The sequence below is a fragment of the Neomonachus schauinslandi genome, chromosome 6, assembly GCF_002201575.2.
Source record: "Neomonachus schauinslandi chromosome 6, ASM220157v2, whole genome shotgun sequence".
In the NCBI taxonomy this organism is placed as follows: domain Eukaryota; kingdom Metazoa; phylum Chordata; class Mammalia; order Carnivora; family Phocidae; genus Neomonachus; species Neomonachus schauinslandi.
Window position 1 is genome coordinate 134885520 of NC_058408.1, and position 22812 is coordinate 134908331.

The 22812-nt window shown below is 48.5% G+C and overlaps 1 protein-coding gene across 1 annotated transcript in view; it reads left to right on the forward strand.

Moving 5' to 3' along the window:
- The first annotated feature begins 6369 nt into the window (after nt 1–6369).
- Nucleotides 6370–22812, forward strand: part of MXI1 (MAX interactor 1, dimerization protein) — an 80229-nt gene continuing 63786 nt past the window's right edge. Inside the window, exon 1 of the mRNA XM_021700267.1 lies at nt 6370–6798. Coding sequence (XP_021555942.1) covers nt 6537–6798 — 262 coding nt within the window. The 5' untranslated portion in view covers nt 6370–6536. The remainder of the gene's footprint in view (nt 6799–22812) is intronic.

Consider the following 22812-nt stretch of genomic DNA (forward strand, 5'->3'; position numbering starts at 1 on the left):
GCTGTACCAGGTTGGAAATGATGGAGTGCCCACCTCCGCCACGTGGCAGCTGTGCCCTCTGGGGCAAGGCACCTGTTTTTCCTCTGTCCCCATTTCTTCATCTGGCAAATGGCGGTGAGAATAATCGCTCACGGAGTGATTACAAAGATGAAATAAAAATGTGGTTGGAGACTAGGGCCTGGAATATCATGAGCATTTTATGAATAGCGGCTCTCGTACCTACAGTATCTCTAAGATAGTGTGCGACCACATCACATGTTTGTATAATAAACTCAAAAGCATTCATGGCCAAAGGTTGTAAAACTAAAACTAATGAGATGAGAAAACATTTTCCTTTACATCAATTCAGTCTATGATTTGGTAGTGCCCAGTTCTTCCAGGACTTCGAAAAGTGACCAGGAAATGAAGAAGAATTTCCCAATTCTAACCTCTGCGCTAGGGATGTTCTACTCAACTCAACTTTAACAATGATGCAATTAAGTATCAAAAGTCTAAGACAGATTCTTGCAACTGTATACCAACATGTTATTCTCCTGTGCCGGCCTGTCTGGGATGGGTGTTTTTAGGGTGTAGTTACACGGAAATAGCCTCTGATTACATTTCTGACTTTTCCAGGTAGGTTATAATTTTAGACAGTTGTTTTGACGTGACTCTTTGGAAGGCCACACATATCTGCGAGGTCTTCAGGACTCTGTGAAATAAGATGACATGAATTTTTTTTCTGATACATAATGTAATCTTCCTTACTACTGTGGAAACACGCAAAGGGTCAGTTGTGTGCAAATAAAAATTAATTTCCAACTTAAGCAAGAAGAGAGAAAGGGAAACAAGAAGGCAAACCTTCCTCACTCTTGTTTATGACTATTTCTATGATGCGTAAGAGGATGTCATAGTTCCTCTGGAGGAATCCCATATTCTGGCTCCAACTTAAGGTTTCCATTTCATTTTCTGAAAGACACAGGAGTAAAGAGGCCTGCTCTGGGTGCATATATGGGACTATCTATCTATCTCTCTGTATGCTTACAACTGGTCCTATGTCTTCTACGTATATACCCGGATGAGAGATACCCATGAGGGTGGGGTTTTTGGCTTTTTGCTCACTGCTGTGTCCCTATACCCAGAGTGAGCCTGACACATGGAAGGCTATGTCTTCTGATAGAATGAATTAATCCATATGTTGAGTATGTGCTGATGTATCCATTATTCCTGATAAATGTACCGCTTCATTGCTCATCGACCTTTTCACCCTTGAGAACTGAGCTCTGGATCAGCAAAGAGAGAGGGCAACTTGCAGGTCTCACACAGGAGAGATGGAACAAGGAGAAAGAGAAAATAGGCTAGGTGAGGACATCGATGCTGCAGGGCCCGAAGTTATATATATTATCCAGAGTTACCCAGTAGTGCAGTGGAAGAACTGGCCCAAAACTCTGGGTTTCTAACTCCCCACCCCCATTTTTGTCATTGTTTTTGTTTTCCCTGAAAAATCTTTCAGGACTCTCTTTGCCTAATACTATGCTGACATGAGTACAACACTTTACAGTTTCCAAGGTTCCTTTATATACACCCCATCATCGAGGTAAACGTTGTTCTTCCCACTTGGTAGGTGAGAATCCCAAGGCTCTGAGAGGTCAAGTGACTCACACGAGTTCAGCCAGCTAATAATCAAGAGGAGGATCCTTTGTTGCCTGAATACTACCTTCTCCTTCCATCTCCTGATGCCTAACATTTCACCACTGGAACTTTATTCCTTTAGCTTAAAGCACTGGCCATCTTTTAATTCCAAAATCCTCCAGGAATGATCATATCTAAGCTAGTGTCAGTCACTGGTACCTTAATATACATGAATTTAGAATCTTTGCTGAATGTATTTTTTAAAATACGGAGATGTTAAATAGGGGCCTGAAGGCCCGCTGCCTCCTGCCCCCCCCCCCCCCGCCCCGGGGACTAGAAGAAACCCTATGATGAAAATATGTGGAGGGGAAGCTCCATATGATTCCCACTTTGGTCTCAGGCCATTGCTTTCATCATCTGGTGATTTTTGAAAAATTTCCATCAGAGGCATCTTATTACCAGATATGTAGAGCAGTAAGGACAGGGGAAAGAGTGACCGAGCCTCTGCACTTTTGGGGAAGGGAACCTCAACCATGTGACTCAATGGGTTTCTGGCTTCTGGACAGACAACATTTTGATATTTAAACTTTAATGCGAGTGACTCAGGAATAGTTTTGCAGACAGTGTCAAATGCCTCCTCTTGCCATGCAGGAGCCAGGAAGCCAGGAAGGACCAGCACCAAGGGTCCAGCCAGGCAGGAAAGGGCATTCATGACTTTGACCCTCAGGGCCTAAGCCCCTGTTTTGTGCCATGCATGTGCTGTGCTAGGGTGCTGGGGGGAGCAAGGCGTGTTCCCCGCCCTTGATGAGCTCATAATCTAAAGAACCCTATAAGTCCTGAGCTTTGCATAGGAGAAGCCCAGGAGATGCCTGAGATAGGAAGAACTGGCAGCCTTGGAGGTCCAGGAGAAGGGAGGGCAGAGTCCAGAAGAGCAGAGATAATGCCCCAGGAGCAGGTGACACTCGGGTGAGCTCCAATGTAGGGTGGAGGCTATTTATCCTCTGTCCATGTCTATACCCGCTGGTGAATGTGCGGGTGGGGGTGGGGGCATGGGGAGTGGTTGGAGGGGCCTGCTCAGCACTTTTAAAAGCTGTTCCAGGAGCCAGTGGGAGAAGCAGAGCCACACAGTTCTTGTTCTTGCCATTCTGCTCGTGTCTTACCAGTCCCTAAACCTCTATTCCTGGGCTTTCCTTGAAGCCACTTCTCCCTCCTAGTAGGTGAAACCAAGATGGGGGCTCCCAAGGAAAGAAGAAGCCAATTCTTTAGCTCATTGCCCAAGGGAAAGGTGCCAAGGAAAAACTTGGCTAGGAAAGCTCTGGGGAATTAGGACTCAGGTGACAATGCAGGAGACAGAAGATCTCTTGATGGTGTTTATCAAGCCTGAGTACAAAGACCACAGGTCAAAGAGCAGGGAAGAACCTGACCTGGCCATGCTGGCAAGATCCAAGGAAAAGCTAGATATTATAGCAGGAAGGGCTAGGGAAGGGAGAAGGGGTAAGGAGGAAGAGCAGGGCTGAGGAGCCTAGGAGAGCCCAAATGGTCTAGGACAGCAAAGGGCATCCCATCCAAGTGCAGAATGGGGAGGTCTGAGGGCCACTCTCCTTGAGTCTCAGTAATTAACCAGTCTCTGTGTACCTGACGACAGAATTAACAGGCCAAACAAACTCCTTTGATGTAAGCATATGTAGAATGTCTGGGGAGAAAGAGGGGCAAACACATGAGAGAGCGATCTTTCATTAATATGCAAACAAGTTTGATGGAAAAATATTACCAACAGGCAGAGAGACCAAACAAAGAAATAGAAGTTTGGGAAAACAGGCCCCTGACTGAATGTGCCTCCAAGATATCTTGGGCCCCTGGAAACATCTTGTCTGGTCTCGCTGGGCACTGCAAAAAAATCACTACTTTTTTTTTCAAGGAGTTCACATATTTTTCGCAGGCCAGCTGCCTTCTCATCTACTACCTGTTCTCTGCAAAAACTGCCAGCAAGTTTCCAAAGAGGCCTGTTTATTTATGGAGTCAAAGCCCTGGAGAAAGTAAGGTGCAAAAGGCTTGAATACCTCCTCCTGGGAAGCAAAGCTAACGGGGAATGGAGCTGAGCTTGTAACCCAGCATCCTGGATGCCTGTCCTGTGATATAACCCCTGAAACGCCACTTTCTGTGGAGGCCAACTTTATTAGAGGAACTGATAATTGAGGGATGGTGTGGGAAGGGGGAGAGAGCAATAAGATGCCGACATGATTTAACACTTGATGGGCTCTGGAAAGGAAAAATAAGGAACGGGGCTTGGAGCTTTAGCTTGGCGCCTTCCTCGCTCCACATACATGTTACCGAAATGAATATATGCGACTGTACTCTCTGTGCACTGGAGTCTGGGGCACAATGGCACAGACTTAGTGAAACAAAAAGGCATTTCTCCTGCCTCCACTGAGTCTCTTGTGGTACTATTGTCTGATGCTAAGAACTCACATAATAACAAAAAACAATGCCCCTATGAAGGGGGGGAAATTGATTTGGCACCAGCAGTGGTGTTTTCCATGGGAATGACGGTGGGGGCTGTGGCTGACTGTGGGAATAGTGCAAATCAGCACTTTTTTGTAGATTTTCTTCAAGCCATTGTTTATTTTGGCTTTGGTCAGATCCGTGGCCCAGCTTGAAGATTCCCACTGGGCTTTCTGAAGCTCACAGACCTATGAGAGATGAAACGGGGATAAATAAATAATTACAAGACACCCTAACCCCCGCCCCAGCACTCATGTGTGGGGTGTGCCTATCTCGGTGAGTGTGTATAGACATGCGTGTAGGACACTGTACTGCGTTACTGGGGTGAAAACTCAGGTTTTCTTCGGGTGTAGCTGGTTCATGGTCTCACTATCATCTTTCACTTGGGGCAAGGGAGATCGGGGCTATTTTACACAAGTGCTAGTTTTTGCAAGATAGCATTAGATAAAACTTGTTTGAAACTATACATTCCTAAAGTCCTTATACTTATAAACACTTTTAAACATGAGTCACTCAGGTTGTGGTCCCAACAGGAAAAAAAGTCAGTGGTTGTTCTGATAATGGAAGGTAAACTTTTATTTCACAGCTCTTGGGAGCTTCTACTCTATCCTAGCTAAAGGATGCAGAGATCAACCATGCAAAATTTGTCACAGGACAGAAAATGGACAGACAGTATATGTAGTATGATTATATTATGGTCCAAAATGTGAATACATTGGCTTTAAAATGCCGGTTACTGATTGCTCCTGTCATATCAGCAGCAGGTTATTACATTCTGAAAGTACACAAGACTTTCTTGAAGGTTCTGTGAGGGTATGTGTATTCTAAGTTTTACATAATGAATGTTTTACAAAGAAATGTACTTTCTCTCCTTTTTAAAAAAGTTTCCATTTCCAATAAGGGTCTTTCAGACAAATGTGTATGAAGCTGCTTCTGAGCAGGGTGGTGGGGTTGCTCAAAGGCAGGGGGTGGTATTTAATGTGCTTCTGTGTAAATGGTTCCCCTGGAGGAAAATTCCAGTTGGCCTTGCAAGGTGACAATATTTAGATGGGTTTGTTGCAGAGATGTTTTCCAACAAAACGCAGAAGAGTCTTGTTTGCTTCAGCTTGCCATCCCCGCCCCCCAACAACTTAGAAGCAAGTAGGGGACCCAGGCTCTTATCTGGGTCTGAATTGAAAGAAAAAGATCTTACCATGGGCCAGGTAGTGTGCTAAGTGCAGATATGATTTAATCAGCACAAGAAGCTTATCAGAGTTTCATGGATGGGGAAACAGGCCAAGAGTGGTTAGGGAACTTGCCCAAACTCACACAGCCTGTGTGCTTCAGAGCTGGATTTGAACCCTTCTCTGTGACACTCCCTAATGGCCTTCAGCTAGCCCTCTGACTCCCACCATACCTCCCAAGCCTGGAAAGCATCCCCGTTTCCCGCAGATCCTGACTGGGTGATAGCAGCGCAGTAAAAACAACGGTGTCAACTGGGGTAAGAGTCTTCAGAGCCAAAAGGTGGAATTCAGCTGGGGTGGGGGTGGGGGTCCCGGCCTGCCATTTCTGCTGCTCTGTCAAATAAAAGGGTGCCAGGTGTGGGGGCACCCTAGTGTGAGCTTTGCACAGCTGGACCAAAGCTGGGAAGAGGAGTGTGGAGAGAGATGCTTACATCTCCTCCCCCTTCCTGGAAAATAACTTTGCATTTGAAGGGAGAAAGAAAGAGTGAGTAAATCTGTAACTGGAATTTGGTGGCCTGGGGATTTCATTTGACCCCGTGAAGGCACATGCCTGTGCCTGTCTATGTGTAGGGGTGTGTGAATTGGGAGGAGGAAACTTCAGGTTACATGCGATGGGGTTTTTCGGATTGGGTTTTTATTAAAAAAAAAAAAGTCATAGCAGCTACCATTTAATGGGGACCCACTCACTATGTGCGAGGCATTGTGCTGGACCGTTCACGAGGTCTTAATTTTATGTGAAGAAAAAAATAGCTTACTAGTTTGTTTTTATGCAGGTCCACTTAGAGGCATCGAGTATTTTTTCCCTTAGTGTTGAAATACAGTGCTCTACTCTGAGGTAAGATTTGGGGAGAGGCGGGGAAGGGTGCGGGGACGGGCTGAGGGCGGTCCCTGCCTCGCTTGTCTCCACCTTTTATTTTGACCGGTCCGATGGCGACAGGCTCGCACTAGGACCCAGGCGCCAGAGCGCCTCCGTCTGTCCTGTAGGTTCATTCAATCTCCCATACACACAGACCCACTGCGAGACCGACACACACTCACACACACTCACACAACTGCACGCAGCGAGGCTCGGGAAGTCAGGTCGCCTCCTCGCCTCGGCGCCTCCTCCGCTCCAGCCAGCCGGGTCTCCTCTGGGGACCGGAGCTCGGCCGGGCAGCGCAGCCCCAAAAGAGGACGAGCTCAGCGGACCCCGGTTCCTCCATGGGCAAACGCGGGCGGCCGCGCAAGGAGGCGCGCTGTGAGGGCGCGGGGCTGGCCCCCGCCGCGCCCCCGGCGGTGGCCGCGCCCCAGCCCCCGGCCCAGCCCGAGGAGCCCGCGGGGGCCAAGCTCAGGTGCCCCTTCTCGGACATTTTCAACACCAGCGAGAACTCGATGGAGAAGCACATCAACACTTTTCTGCAGAACGTGCAGATTCTGCTCGAGGCCGCCAGCTACCTGGAGCAGATCGAGAAAGAAAACAAAAGTAAGTTTAGGGGCCCCGGCTGCTCCTCGGCGCCCGGCTCTTTCTTCCTCAACCACTTGGGCGACCCCTGTCGCCTGCTCGGCCCGCGCCCCCCTCCCCCCAACACACACATCCAGCCCTCGGCAGTAAAGCCGATGACACCGGAGAAAGGACACGCACGCACAAAGCTGCTAAAGATGTAACAAAGACGAGCGGGGAGGGGGGCCGAGGGGGGGCTGTCGGTACGTCGGTCCGTCGGTCTCCCGGAGGCTGGGAGGACCGCCGGGTGGACAAGCGGGGGAGTGTTGTTGGCTGACAACTGAGCCCAGAGCTCATCTCTTCGAGGTCGCCTTTCTTCCTTCCCCCCCACCCCCCCAGCCTTCTCGGGCAGACAAGTGTTGTTTTTCTGTCGCTCGTTCCTGGGTGGGGTGAGGATTAGAAGCCGAAAGTTGGAAATCCTAGGCAGAGCTCAGCGGTTCGAGAAAAAAAAAAACACACAAGAGACACACACGACAACAATAACAACAACAACAACCAAACAGCCCTCCGCGGCATGGGCTTGGTCTGGCTGGCTCGGCTCGGCTTCTCCCTCCTGTCTACTGTGCTTTTTCCTCCCCTCTCGCAGCGGGGCTCAGGCCATCGGGTCCACGGATACAGTCCCCCAGCACCTCTGTTGCCCTGGGGTGCCGCCACCCCCCCTTCCCCAAACAGGCCGGCTGGGCCAGGCAGCGCCAGCAGCTCGCCCCGGACCCGCCGTCCTGCGCCCGGGAAACTTGGCGAGGGGGCACAGCTAAAAGGAAACTTTGGGATCTCGCAGGAAACAATAGTTGGGGAAGAAGGTGTGGGCTGTTGTGTGCGGTTTCTTTATTTTCCGGGAGACGACTTACGAGCGAGCGCGCCTGGCAAAAGCCTGCCTTGTCGATTTCTGCCGTCCTCCTGCCCCCCCCCCCCCGCGGATTCAGGGGGGGGGCAATGTTTGGTGGTGGTGGTGGGGGGGGGGGTGTTGGGAGCCCCACCCCGGCCTGGCCTCCTTTTTGTATTTGTTTGTTTCATTTTTGCCCCTGCCTGCTGGGTCCCCCAGTCCTCCCAGGCAGTCGACTCAGCGTCCTAACGGGGGCACGCGTGTGCGGCGTCTCCAGCACGGTCCTCACAAATAAGAGCTGCGAGAAGGGGGAAGGGGTCGAGGCAGATAAACCGATGGACTGGAGAAAACCAGACTGTTTAATCGGTCCGAACAAGTAGGAAGATCCATGAGACGAGGCGGGGTGGGGGGAATGGTCCGATTGCAACGTGTCAGATCTTGCAACCTCCTCCCCCTAAAACACAACAACAACAGTCCTCAAACACAAAAACACCTTAGCTGACCAACACCCCAGGCCTCCAGGGTGAAAGTAACCGTGTGTTGCCAGCGCCAGTTGTGTAGTGGCTGAAGGCAAAAACAAGGATTTGTGTTGGGAGGACGGTTGTGTATGTTCTTTTCTTCTCTCCTGTTTTCTCGGAGTGCCAGGATTGCGAGAAAGGCGCATCGCTGGCTGTGTAGCCCGCTCAGTTTGCGATTATTCATGGCGGGGGGGGGGGAGTGCGTTCGTCTGGAGGGTAGTTTCTGAAAAGCCAGAGCTGGTGGGGAGCTGGGTGAAGACGTGGTTTTGTTTGGTGTGTTTGCTTTTGTTGGAGGGGGGAGGGGCGCGATTTCTTTAGCTACCCCTCACCCCTGTCCGGGGTTCTCCGGAGTCTGTCCCGTGGTGACGACTCTGGCGGGGGGTGCACCCAAAGAGGGCACCTTGGCAGTGTGTGGCAAACCTGGTCCCCCACCCCCCAAGCATGGTGTACTAAGGAGGTGGCTGGAGCTTCCACCGCGTCCCGCCCCCCGCTTCGCACCCGCAGACAATCAGAGACCTCCGCCCCCGCCCCCGCCGCCTCCCCCGCGGCGTCCCCGGCCGCCCTGGCCGCCGCCACCTCCTAGTTTACCCCGTGCCGGGGCTCCGGCGTGGCCACCAGTCACGTAAGCAGAGGGCCGGGCGCGCCGGGCCGGGCTACCCCGCACGGGGCGGGCCAACGGCAGCGGAGCGGGGCTCCTGTGGCGGAGGAAGCCAGGGGGCTTCCTCCCGGTCCCTCTCCCGAGTGACCGCACTGCAAGCCCCGCAGCCCCCGAGAGGGGTTCGGGAACCTCAGCGCCCCAGTCAAAGTCAACTTCGTGTGCGTAATCAGCCCCTCGGCCCTACTGCCCCCCCGCTCCGGCCGGCTCCCCGCGGGAGTATTTTTAGCTCTCCTGCCTCTATTTGCCGCCGCTGTTTGGCTCTGCATGACGTGATGCCAACGGCCCCCAGATTTCCCCGAGAGCGTGGGCCGCTGCGCCTTGCCCGGCTTGGCTGCAGGGACCCAGCTCCAGGCCCTCGCCCCCTCCCCAGTAGCTCTCGCTGGCGAGGGTGACCTCCAGCAAACTACGGGCGACCATCGCCGGGCCCTCTATTATGCCCCTTGCAAACAGAAGCGGCCCACAGGGGCTGCTTTATCCTCCCCACTTTCGGTCCCCCCCCCCCACCTCCCGCCAGGTCTGGGTTTCCTGGTACGGAAAACGGCGGGCCCTACATCTGCCTCATTTTACTGGGGGCGCTTCTTCGCGCTGGCGGCGCTCGCCGTTGTTTTCTGCTCGCTGCACACAATGCCCGCGCGTCACGGCGGTCCGCGTGTGCACAGCAATAACGCGAGTTGGGGGGCGGGTCGTGCGTGCGCCGGGCTCGGGCACTGCGGGTCGCTCCGCGCGCGCGGGGCTTGTTTTGCTTCAGAGCCCCGCTTTCCGAAACGCTTACATCATTCAGTTGTTGGGGGAGGGAGGGGGATCTGGGCGTTCCGATAGGGCTCCAGCATTTCTCAGGTCCCTGGTTTTTGGAAGGAAGCAGGGATCCTAGTTGTTTAATTATTATTATGATGGGAGGGGGCTCAAGCTTTGTTTGTTGGGCAAGTTGGTGTTTTTTTTTTTTCTTTTTAGGTCACTACTGCAAAGGGCATTGCTGGCCGGCTCAGGTGCACAACCTCCCCGCGTTCATTTCAGCCAGTTCCCGTGTAATCACTTGATCTCAGTTTCTCCGCCTCCTCCTCCTCCCCCTCCCAGCTAGAGACACATGGTTTCCACATGGAGACAAACTTCTTTCCTCTGACTGGACTTGACCTAGCTGCGTTGTTCAGCCTATCGCCAGCTTCAGCTTTCTCTGACGTCACGCGTTGCTGAGGCCAGAGACTGGTGGGTGGGGCCAGGAGGCAAGCCAGGAAATCTCTGGGAGCTGTAGTGTGGCCAGCTGGTACAATTCCTTCTTAAAGGGACGCTCTTCTCCCCTGAGATGGGTGTCAGCCTTGATTCTCCATTTCGGGTTCTGTGACACCTTCCCGAAATGCACCAGTAGACCGTGGTCACGAGTTCACACGTTTCGTTTTTACTGTTGTTTGCAAAGTACTTACTTGGCAGGAGCTCGCCTTATTTTCCATTGTTGCCAGAACTGCTTTTCGTTGCCTCTTTGAGGTTTCCGTAGTAGGAGTGCTCACCAAGCTGTGGCCCCAGTGTTGAATTATTCCCAGTAGATATGGTGAGTCTCCTCAGGGAGAGGGTGTTCAAATTAAGTCACCCAGTATTGCAAGACAAGGATTCCCAAGGATATGCGGGTACATTTTCCTGACGTTCTAACTGATGTGAATCCTTAAGGATCTCAAATTAAAGGTCTCCAGAAATATTAATCATGGAGACTAGGATCGGTTATCACAAAATCAGAAGTTATATGTAAATCACCTCTGGCATCCTCTATATCCATTTGGGGTCCAGTGAAGGGGTGGCAACTTAGGACCGACTGATAGACAAATATTTACTTCCTGTTTTGGAAAAGGTTAAAACTGAAAGGGAAAAAGAACCAGACTCACAGAAAAGCTGCTCAGCGGGGCAAGTAGAAGCTACTCTAACAGGTAACGTCCAGAGGATAGAAATGGGTTTCTCAGTGTCTGCAGAAGGTCGGTTTGGGGGCAATGCTTTTAAGAAGAGAAGAATGATTACATGGGAGTAGACGGCATGGATTGCTCTCTGGAGTGGATTATGTCGGGTTGAGGGTGAGGTGCTTTCTTAGGGGCATGGACAGGCCAAGGAGCAGCCTCTTCCTCCTGATGGAGGAAGCTGCTGCTTTGTGGTGTCATTTGGCCCCACCCCGCCTTCCTCTCTTAATCTTCTCTGCTCCTGTCCAGCAGGTCCACCAGCAAGCACGCTTCGCAGTCATGACTCCGTGCTTGACTCAGACTCTTCCCTCTGTCTAGAATGGCTTCATTCTCTTATTCCTCTGAGGTTATCTGTACCTTACTCACCCTTCAAGACCTAGGTCATCTCCCACCTCCTCTAGGAAGCCTCATCTGGCTATTTCTTAATTCACGGTAGTTGAGAGACTGAAAGCTTTACAGTTACCCAAAGCAGGGCCCAGATTCCTCCTTTGCCGCTTACTGGCTTTGTGATTTTGGGTACAAGTTACCTAACCTCTCTGAGGTTCCATTTCTTTTTTGTAAATTGAGGATAACAGTAGGACCAGTCTCACATCATTGCTGAACAACTCCATTTAAACACTTAAAGTCCCTGGAATATAGTAGGTGCTCAATAAATAGCCTCTTCTCTGAGCTTTGATAATCAGTAACCATGCAATCTTCTACTTGCTTCCTGTGTATTAGCTTTACCCTCCCGGGGAGGTGATTAGCATCCTAAGGGAAGAGATCACCTATAGCATTTCAGTATAGGCCACCATTGCATATAGCACACCACTGGGCATACAGAGACACTTAATATACATTCTTTGATTGGTTGGATTTATCATTTACTGGCTATGGCACAGTGATCAGGTTTGAAGGCCAGGAGACACAGTAAAGACTTTCTAGGGACTTGGAGAAGAGTTGGAAATACTGATCTCTTCCAAGGAAAGAGGGTCTCCCATAATCAACACAGACTGCCCTTGGCCTGTAAAGACCAGGGGCAGCACAGAGATGGTAGGTTAGGCCTGGAGAGTTGAAAGTGCCCACTGTCATCTGCTGTGACCCGGAAAATGAATCAGTTACTAGCAGGGGACTAGAGGACTAGAGCAGGGGACTAGGGCAGCCTTGCTAAAATTGAGGGCTTTGATGGCAACTAATGTTCAAGCAGGTCACATTTCTGCATAGCAGGCATCTCACGATTCATTCATTCATTCTGCAAATATGTATTGAGCATCTACTATGTGCACTTGCTTTTCCCTGAAAACTCTGTGGGCTGATTGACGGTGGGGGTGGAGTGGGATATTTGGTTTTGGGGGCTGTGTGTAAAGAACATTCTTAAATCAGGTCTTTATTTTCGCTGCATCCTAAATTATGTTTCTCAGATTCAGTTTTTTTTCCAGTTTTAAATATGATTTCTGCCCACTGGTAAATGCCAGAAGTAGACTTTGAGAATATTGTTGTGGCTTTCAGAACCCCAGAGCTCCCAGGGACCGGGCACCCTGCAGAGGCGACCCAAGGGACCCTTAGAATATTGGAGAAGTTGAATTGAGCCATTCCTGGTTTGGGGGGAAAAAGGAGGTCCCATCAGTTCCAAGGGAAAACAATAGCTGCTCATTGACCCTCGCCCTCTGATGGAAACACTCTCCCATTGACATACCCCGAAATGGGGATTTTTATCTGAGGATGGCTGGTCAAGAGTTTGGAGGGAAAACTGAGGGAAATGAAGAGGGTTGCATGTTGCATCAGCAACTAACTGCATTATGTAATCAGTACTGGCTACCATTTTTGAGCACAGACTATATACCAAGTATGGGGCTAAATGTGCATTATCTCCTCCAGTCTTCACAACAACCCCATGATGTGTGCAATTTTATTACCCCATTTTATGGAGGGGGTAACCAAGGTGCAGGGATGTTGAGTAACTTGCCCAAAGGTCATATGGTTTAGTGAGCTGAGTTTCGAACCTAGGCCTCTGATTCCAGAATGAGCCTGCAGTCTTAACCATATATGCATGTACACATTTTCCAGCCAAGGAATGAAGTCCAGAGAGGTAAAATGACTTGCTCAAGGTCACCCAGCAACCCATAGCAGAGCTGGTATTTGAAACACTCTGTTGATTGTTCAAGGTCTTCCTGTACACACCCTGCTTAGAAAAGGCTGAGAAGTGAGGCCGAGGACAGAAAAGCCGACCAGAGAGGTTTTTTTTCAGACTTGTTCAACTCTCCTGGCCCTAACTCAAGTTTAGGCTCCTAGGAAACACCACCCCCTCCTGCTGCCTTTCCCAAGTCTGTCCTCTGGGCATATCAGAGGGCTTGGGCTGTTGCTATGGTACTGGGGCCAACAGCAGGTTCATCAAAAGCCGGGTCTTTTGCCTTAAAAAAAATGCCCAGCCCTGCAGAAACGAATTGGCCACAAAGATTTGCATCAGTCATTGTGGCTTGTTCTGTTTTAGATCCCCCCTGCCTCCTTACCCCATCCCCTCCTCCCTACCACCACCACTTTCTATAAATACAGTTGGATAAATATTGATTTAAACTGGGTTTCTGGAGGAGAAGCTCATGGCTGCCCTGGCCTGCTCTTCACTTAGATACCACCAGGATGCCAGGCCTGACACACCTAACCCCCGACAGCTCTGGCTTCCAAATGACCCGTTTGGGGAAGGTGAGTTGTGGTTTTGTGGCTTTTGAGTTAAAAGAGAGAGAGAGAGAGAGGGAGGAGAAAAAGGAGCAAAAAAGCAACAACCCAGCAAGAAATGGGAATCTTCTTGCAGAATGAAGAAAGCAATTTTCAGCAGGCAGAAATCAGTGACGGGGCGGGGGGGGGGGGGCACGTATTGCTGTCTCACCTTCTGAACCATTCTCTTGACTTTTCCATTCTTCCTTCCACTCCATTTTAGGTTTTGTTTTTAAAGGAGGCAGGTGGCAAGACAGAGTGTCAGGGCTAGAAGGAGCCCCAGAGGTCACAGAGTATCCATCACCCTCACTGTATAGATGGGGAGGCTGAGGCCCAGAGAGGGACAGTGGCTTGCCCAAGATGATGCAGCAGAGGCAGAACCAGACTCTTCTGGGCCTCTCGCCTGGTGTGAGACTGGATTACAAGCAGAGCCCCAAATTGGGCTTTTGTTTTACAGGTCAGGTGCTTATAAAGTCAGCAAGTCTCAAACCTGGTTTACTGATCCTAGGGTGTGTCCAGTTATTGCAGAGGTCATTGCAACATTCTCCATGGTCTTTCAAAATGAAGCTAATTTGAATTTGCCATTTAGAAAAGAAATATTTTCTTTTACAATGGGGCTGGGGGAAGTAGGAGCAGCCCAAAGGCAGTGACAGTGACAGGATGGCTACCCAAGCCTTATCTGAGGAGGAGAAATACAAGTCTTCCCAGAGGGGCCTCCTCTGGGAGTGGTGGCGGGAGCTCTGGGCTCGCACTGGAGAGAGGCTTCAATTCCACAGGGACAGACACCTGCTCTCTGGTTCTTCTGCTACTAAGGGGAAGTAATTGTCTCTGATATCATTGTCCCTGAGTGGCCTGGCTGGAGGTGTTAAAGCTGTCAACAGCTGACTTGATCTCCCCGGCCAAAAATAATGGGAATTTGCCGCCATCCTCCAGAGCTTGAGGCTTCTTTACTTCCTCATCTTGGCTGAGTTGTGTTAGGCCCCTTGCTTGTGAAACATTTTGAAAGTTCAGGTGACCCTTGCTTTGAGCAATAAATCTCCAGGAAATATATGTAAATAGGATCCCTTTTTAAAAAAATTTAGATTGGAGACTCTCTCTTTAAAAGGCCCTCATGGCATATCCTTTTATAATCTGTGGAACTATGTTGCTTGTCAGGAATTCTCCCTAAATTTGTTCTGTGAATGTCTTCATTCATTCATTCATTCATTCAACCGATATGTAAGGAGCACATACTGCTGCTTTATGTCAGGCACTTTGCTAGTCCTGGAGCAACAGTCCCTGCCCTCACGCATGGAGTGTTTATTCTAGTGCCAGGTTTTAGAAATTCACTTGTCTTAAAGTGAACCCCAACAATGTAGAATTGCATCTGACTTGGACTTGGTGTCTTGGGTTCTAGCCATCATTACAGATGGGACAGAAATTTATCTTAAGCTTCCTAAAAGGAATAGTCCCTCCCCTCCCTGCATCCTCTACCCCCACCCCTGTGTTTAAAATCTTTTGTGTTTTGTGTTTGTAATTTTTACAGATCTGAATTTTTTTTTTTTTTTCTGCCTGAGCTTAGGAAACTAAGTACCCTATAAGCAGCCTTGTAAATAAGCACATTCCACTCTCAGCTCTTTATAGATTGGGGCATTCTGTACTTGGGGGATTGTCCATACCAGTGTTCCTACCAAGCCCACTCTCCCATATAACATGCCCTTGGCCACATACCTCTTATATCCAACTCCAGCATCTGCTAAGGAAATTTAAACACAGCAAAATTAGAAAGATAAACATAGTGTCCTGGGGGAGATTGGGACATTCAAACTAAAGCCAATAAAAAGGGATTTGGATTACCTACTATTTGAGATACTTTGCTCTTGTGTCTTTATGGCCATTAGCAAGAATACTTGAATAAAGATGATTTGGGACAATTTTAATACTGTTGTATTAAAATGGAGGGCATGCCCAGGGCTGCTGTGTTTGTGGCCATAGGTGGCTGGTGGGAGCTGGGGCGGCCTCTGTTTTTCTTTCTGCAGGGGCCCAGAACTGCCTTATGGCATCCCTGTATTAATCTCCGTCTTCCTCTACCACACCTGACCTCCCATACCATATTTCTTGACTCCTAAGACTCTGAGTGCCTTGCATACAACTTTCTTTAATTCTTTTCGCCAGCTGTAAAATTTAGCTCAATTCAACAGATAATGTCTAAAACCTGCCAGGAGCCAAGCCCTGTGCTTGGTGCTTTCAAAGTGCAGGCGGTATGGTCTCCAGTTCCAGCTCATATTCCAGTACAAATGATAGACAAATAGAGACCAATAAATAATTCTTGCCTGTCTCCTAGGAGTCTGATAAGCTGTCCCCAAGGGGACTGCTGACAAGTGCAATGTTGTCTCTGTTTTCCAAAGGCATAGCGATAATGGCCCCCTTTACTGAGCAGTTACTATGTACTAGCACAATGCTAAGTGCTCTGTATTAAATCCTCACAACCATACGATAGGAGGATGCTAGAATGATCCTCATTTGTAAATGAGGAAAGCCTTAGCCTTAGCAAGGCTAAGTTCCCCAAAGCCACATGCTAACATAGAGTGGAGCTGAAACTCAAACCTAGGTTTTTCTTTCTTCTTATGAGAAGTTAGGCCTCAAGGGGCAAGAGGAAAGGGATGGAATCTGGAATGTTTGAAGTCCAAGCTGAGGGTCCCCTGGGGGATGCCTCCCTGGAGTGACTTCCTTTACTTCCCACTCATCCTAGGGCGGAGAGAAGGCAGCCCAAAGCTTCCAGGGCTCTTTGGGTATTGACACTAAAGTCAGATGAGGGCCCTTTTTCTGAAGGACACTGGTCTAGGGTGTCGCTCCTTGCATGTGCAGTCCCACCTTGCCCAGCAGCCCCTGGGGAACTCACCCAACCAGTAGAGCCCCTGTGGCTCTGCACACTAGGATGTCAGGGGTGTGAATCCACACCCTACCAGGTTGTGCTGGGTTTCCTAAAGGCGTTCGAGATTGTAGGGCAGCTGGTCTGGCCCTGCTTCGAGCCAAGGGCTTCTGCCAGAGAAGCCGGAGGGGAGAAGCACGTGTGAGCTGCAGAGATGAGCTATAGACCCTGGCTGCCACCGTGACGGTGTGGGCCAGCTGGTTCCGGTCAAGCGGCGTAGGTCCAACCTCTTCCTCTCCTCAGTGGAGATCGAGGAAATGAGAGTGATCTTAAATATAACTGGGTTCATGTCACGTACTTGTTTCAAACCTTTCGATAGTTTTTTCCTATCTCACCCTTACTGTTGAGAGTGAGTGTGGTCCTAAGATGGGCAGCCTTGGCATCTGCTGGGAGCTTGTCAGAAAGGGGACTCTCAGGCCCCGCCCCAGACCTGTTGAATCTGAATCTGTATTGTATCACAATTTCCAGGTGGATTTGTGTGCTCATTAAAGTTTGAGAGGCCAGCCTAGACAGCCGTTGTGATTGCCCTGGTCCTCCTATCCACCCGAAGCCACCCTGCATTTATTATTTATCCTTTATCCTACCTATCACAATTTACTCTGATTTTGCTGGCTTGTCCTCAGTGTGTCAGGCTAGGATACAAGCACCTTGAGCCCTGGGTTCATTAAGTAGTTTCATTCATTTTTCTATCTTCAGCATCTAGCTTAGTGCTCAAGATGCTTAAGGAATATCTGTTGAATGAATGAGTTCTCTCTCTTTAACCTTCTGACCTAGTGTTTCTCAACAAGGGAGCTACTGGTGAGACATTTCTTGTGCAGATTAGTCCAGAATACTGCAGGATGTAACATCCTTGGTTCCTACTCATTAAATGACAGCAGAACCCCCCAGTCATTGTGACACTCAAGAAAGACACTCCTACTTATTTCCAAAGCCTCTCAGGGGATCGCCTTACCCCTGGTTGAGACCATTGCCCTAACCAGTTTTGTTTGGCTGATCTGATTAAACATACCTTGATATGCTGTGGGGTCCCAGAATTAGAAAATCTAAGTTTGAATCTGGTCATTACCTATGTGACACTGGGCAAATCTCTTAACCTTTCTAGGCCTCATCTGTGAACCAGGGAATCTCAGAGGTGTGCTGAGGAGTCCATGAATTGACTGTATGATGAGCACCGTGTACAGTTGGCTCTCATTATGTGGAACCTAGTATACAAATGGAGGCATATTGTTCTAAGCTCTCTGGGGAATCCCAGAATCCTAGAATCAGAATGCTGGGGCTGGAAGAGATGGAGAGATCAGTCTTGCCCTTGAGGAGCCAAGGAAGGGCCTGGTGTCTTCATTCTAGATGGTGCACCTGAGGCGGAGAACTCAGCCCCAAGGCAGCAGGCTGGGTGTGTGGCTTAATAGTCTCCAGGGCCTGGCTGAGCCTAAGAGTGACCTCCACAAGTTTCTGCTGTCTGGAAGGGAGTGTTGATGCCAGTGGGTGGGGGCAGGGCAGCTCTAGCCAGGCTCCTGGCAGGGGAGGGAGGGTTACCCAGGGCTGTGGCAAGAATGTGGGGCATCCTCTTAGCAGCAGGGAAGGCCTTTGGCAATTTTTTCTTTTTTTTAAGGTTTTAAAATCAAGTTGCATCTACCTTTGAAAGAACAGATCATTGCATCCAAAACCTGATACATGCAACAAAAGATATATATAGTATATTCTTGCTTTTAAATATAGATGCAAACATTCTGAGGAAAATATTAATTCATGAAATGAGCGATGTTTCAAAAGAATAACATACATGGCTGAGTGGGCTATATGCCAGGGATGGCTGAAAGTCAAGAAATCTACCAGTATAAATGATTATAACCACAAATTAAAGGAGAATAATAAGGGACTAGAGCAACAAATGATGAAATGTCATTTGAAAAAAGTATTCAGGAGGCATTCCTGATGAAGGAAACCATTTCCATACAATAAAGATTATTTACCTCCGGTAGTCTTTTAATTAAACTGGTGTAATGAGGTTAGGCCCATGGCTTGTCATCACCAGCAAGGGAGTTGATTCCAAGGCCACCCTTTCCTTAGAGAAGAATGAACCTTAAACAGAAAACAAAAGCAGGCTTTGGATCCCTTTGGAATGTAACCTGGTATTTAAAGGTTTGGGACTCCACAAATTTAAAAAATCAGAAAACTTTTTCTAATTTATTTATTTGTTTGTTTGTTTATTTATAAGAACACCGATCAACCAGAAGAAGAATTATGGAGATGGGTAGAGAGCACAGGATGAGAGTCTGTGGGCCTGAATCCTAATCCTTGCTTGGGGGGTTTGATAGATAGCTGCTGTGTGGCCTTTTGGTCAGTTACCATACCTCTCTGGCCCTCAGTTTTCTCATCTGAAAAATGGAAAATGGGAGACTAGATTGAGGAATAAGCTTAATGATATAAACTTCTATGAAATTAACCATGAAATGTTATTTGGTGGGGGGCAGGGGAGGCATTAACTTGGCATGTCCCTAGCAAAGTCCTTTTCCAAAATCCAGAATACCTTATCATTTGTACCCCCAAGTGGGATGGATGCTCCAGGGGCAGCAAATGTCTTAGATGTGCATATTAACTGAGTCCTGCAATGCAGATTTCTTCTTGGATCCAAGTTAATGCAAAAAAGAAGCGAAAGGACATTCGAGAAATTAACACATCCATTATAATCACCGGAATAGGCTGCTGTAATAAGAGCCATTTAATAAAATTGTAAGAAGCCCTTTTCTAAGGGGGAAGAGATAGGCCAGGATGGAAGTCAAGTGCAGCTGTTTGAGCCTCTGCCAGTGGCCTGATCTCACCAGAAAACTGAAGTTAAAAAACAACAAACTTCAGATTCAGCGATCTCAGATGAACACTGCCTCCCCCTACCTTTTCCTCCCACCCCCATGTCCTTTTTCTCCCTGTCTCCCCAGCTCAGGCACCTGGGTGCTCGGTGCTTTTCCGTGTGTTGGGGATGTCAGCCCGCAGCCCTGGCGACTAGAGCCTTGGGAGGCGGCAGCCACCTCTCGGGTTTAGCATTACGTCATCCTTTCTAGACCCAAATTTATCTCGGCTGCACGCAGACCCGCAGCTCTGAGCTGCCGCTGACTTGAGGAGAGCTTACGCATGAAGTTAGGCAAGGCTGACTCACTGGGCAGAAGGAAAGGTTTTCTGCTGCTCTTCACGTTTTGGGGGCCCTGAGGGCAGAGGTGGGAAGGAGGCTGCCGTTGTCATTTTGGGGTGGAGGATGGAAAGACGTATAACTGTGAAGGTTCTCATTTAGGAGCTCAGGACTCACCCTTCCTCCATCTTCAGCCTTCATTACTTGAAAACCCCCATCCTTAAAGATAATGGCAGAAAACAGTGCCCTGTACAGCAAGCATTTTGCACTTTCAGGGAAGTTCTCTTAAGCACCAGGTATTACCAATACAGTGACTTTGGCCTTGTAACTTAACCTCATGGTCCCTTCCCCTCTTCCCATCTCTCCTGTCTGCAGAAAAGATGTAATACAGACCAGTCTCCTCCATAGTTCATGAATCTGCAATAAGTCGTTTGGAAATTTGCATCGAGTAAACCCCTAAGAACGGAGAGCTTTGCCTGCTTGCTCCAGAGGGCAGCTCGTCCCCATCTGGGCTGTTTGTTAGAGGCCTGGGGGATTCAGGAGGACTTTTTCCAACTTCAAATGAGGCTCCCCTGAGAGAGATCTTTAGGGAGAGGACAGAACCGGAGACTGCGGGTAAGATTCCAGGTTCTTTGGTCAGAAGACTTTGGAAGCCTTGCTTTTCCTCAGTTTCCCCATCTGCATTTGTAGGGCAAACTGGATTCATTTGAGCAAAAGAAAGGCCACAGCTGCTTCTAGGTTCCTCCAGGCTGGGACTGGTGCTGAGGGATGGTTTGAGAAGAGCATTCCTTTCCTGAGGCTAGAGCCCCAAGCTTTGTGCTGCGGGAGGCCTTTGTGACCAATGTCAAAGCAAGAACTCTGGGAGTCAGCCAGAGCAGGGAAAAGGAAATGGCACCTTCAGTTGCTATTAGAAAAGACTGACTATTCCTGTACATAAGTCTGCCCTTGACACTGCCCACTGCCCTCCATCACCATCAACTCTGCTATTCTTCAACATATGCAGGTGGCCTTTTTGGTGACTCTCGCCCTACTTTCCATTTCCTCCTCTCCCTCTTGGCCATGACTCTAAAAGAAGGGCTGGTTAATTCATCTGGAGGTCATCTGTGAAAGGTCAGGCACATGCACTGAGCATCCTGCTTTCTCTTAATAACTGCTAGGACTTATGATCTATGGATTTAAACCCCTGTGTATTTTCAGTTGGTACATTTTTTTTTATTGCATGTCACATGGTTTATCTCCCATTGGGGAGACTTTTATTTGTCATTAATCTACCTCTTTTAAATTCCTGCAGTAGCCCTTAGCAATTTGGGATCTAAAGCTTAAGGCGTCTACAAGTGGTAGAAACTAACTTTCAACCTAATAATTTCTGCCATTAACTAACAGATCTTAGTGAATAGCTATTTTCTTTTAAATAATTCCATTCTTCCCTTTACCCAACATGTCCCTTGTCAAGAGTGGTTGTTACCAATACCTAATGGGAAAGCCCAGATCTGAAGTGACCTAGCCAACAACAGAAAAAGTAAAGTCCCTATTTCAAAGTCTTTACAAAAGAAATAAACTCTCCTGTGAACAGCGTGGGAACACCTCTCATTTTGGGTCTCCCTGCATTTGATAGAATATCTATTTGGTTCTTAAATGTGGTGCCAAGTGTAATATTTAAAAGGGCTGGCATAATTTTGCAGCTTTTGACCTCATTGGAAATCTTGTTCACTTTGAAAAAAAAAAAAGAAGAAGAAGAAGAAGAAGAGAGAGAGAGAGCATTAAAATGCAGCATGAATCTCATGACATTTTTGAGAGAAAGATTTTCATTCTGAGATGATATTTTCTGCAGTAGCCACTGGAATGACCACAGGGAAGGGGAAATTCTCCCCTCACCAAGAGCTTCCTGTTATTTTGGATGTCCACCAGCAGGTTAAAATAATCAGGGTGGGAAAAAGTTATGGATGTTTATACAATTCCCAGCTTGCTCCTAGAGCATTCAACAGTTATGACCCTCTTGCCCTTCCTCTCCGTAGACCAATGGTTCTCAACTGGGAGTGATTTTTGTGCCCCAGCAGACATTTGGCAATGTTTGGAGACCTTTTTGGTTGGTAGAGTGCTACTGGCATCTAGTGGGTAGAGGCCAGGAATGCTGCTGAACATCCCCCAAAGCACAAGTCTGCCCCCCCAAAGCACAAGGCTGCCCCCCCCCCCCCAATTATTTGCCTGAAATGTCAATAATGCAGAGGTTGAGAAACTCTGGTCTAGACTTTGAGGGCTTGTTAGATTGAGGACTTGGAATGAGAATGGAAGAGAGGGCAGCCATTGGCAATCCTTTAATGTGGTCCCTGCTCTCTTTAGCCCCTGCTTTCAGTTCCCTCTCTATGGAGGAGAACAAGAGAGGAAACAATCATCATAGCTTCCATTAACTGAGTGGCATGTACTAAGTGCTGGAATTTTTTCGTTTGATCTTCACAATAAGCCCTACTGACTATAGACTCCTTGAGAGTAGAGTCCATATCTGTTTCTCTCATTACTGTACACATTATGTCTAGTACAGTGCCTGGCACATGGCAGGCCCTCAATGTTTGGATAAATGGAGTAACTGTATCTATTTTATACATGAGGAAAATGAGGCCTGAAGAGTCTAGACAGGTAGTGTAACTAGCCGAGTCAGGGTTTAAACTGAACCCTTTGTGACTTCAGCCCCAAATCACTTACCCACTGAATTATGTCTTTCACTGGCAACACCAGAGAGGATTTCTAGCCTCTAAAGACACTAGCGAGGGTCCAGAGCAAAATAATTTTTTTTAAAAACGCACGAAATACAGAACTACCTCTACGTGGAAACCAAGGTGGAAGAAGGGCCTCATGGAAATTTTCTGTGGTACGGATGGGATCATCCCCGGTTTCTGAACAGTGATCTTGGCTTTTCAAATGCTTGTGTGTGCGCCAGCCGAACAGCACATTTTGCGATGGGGGAACTGAGGCATGGAAGTTACATGAAAAAGTGGTAGTAGATAGAGGACTAGAACATGGCACTTCAGGTAATGAATGCTCCAGGTCCTGGGCACCCGCCGGAAGTCGCTGAGAAAAGAGCTTCCCGGTAACTGGCTCAAATTCTTCCTTCCCAGAAGTAAAGCCCAGATAACTTCTTAGTCTTTACACCCTAGAGACAGAAGTCGAACTGGACTACATTTCCCAGCTGCCATTGCGGAATTTGGCAAAGCGCCGGCGCACTGGTGTGTGTGTGTGTGTGTGTGTGTGTGTGTGTGTGTGTGTGTGTGTGTGTGTGTGTGTGTGTGTGTGTGTGTGTGTGTGTGTGTGTGTGTGTGTGTGTGTGTGTGTGTGTGTGTGT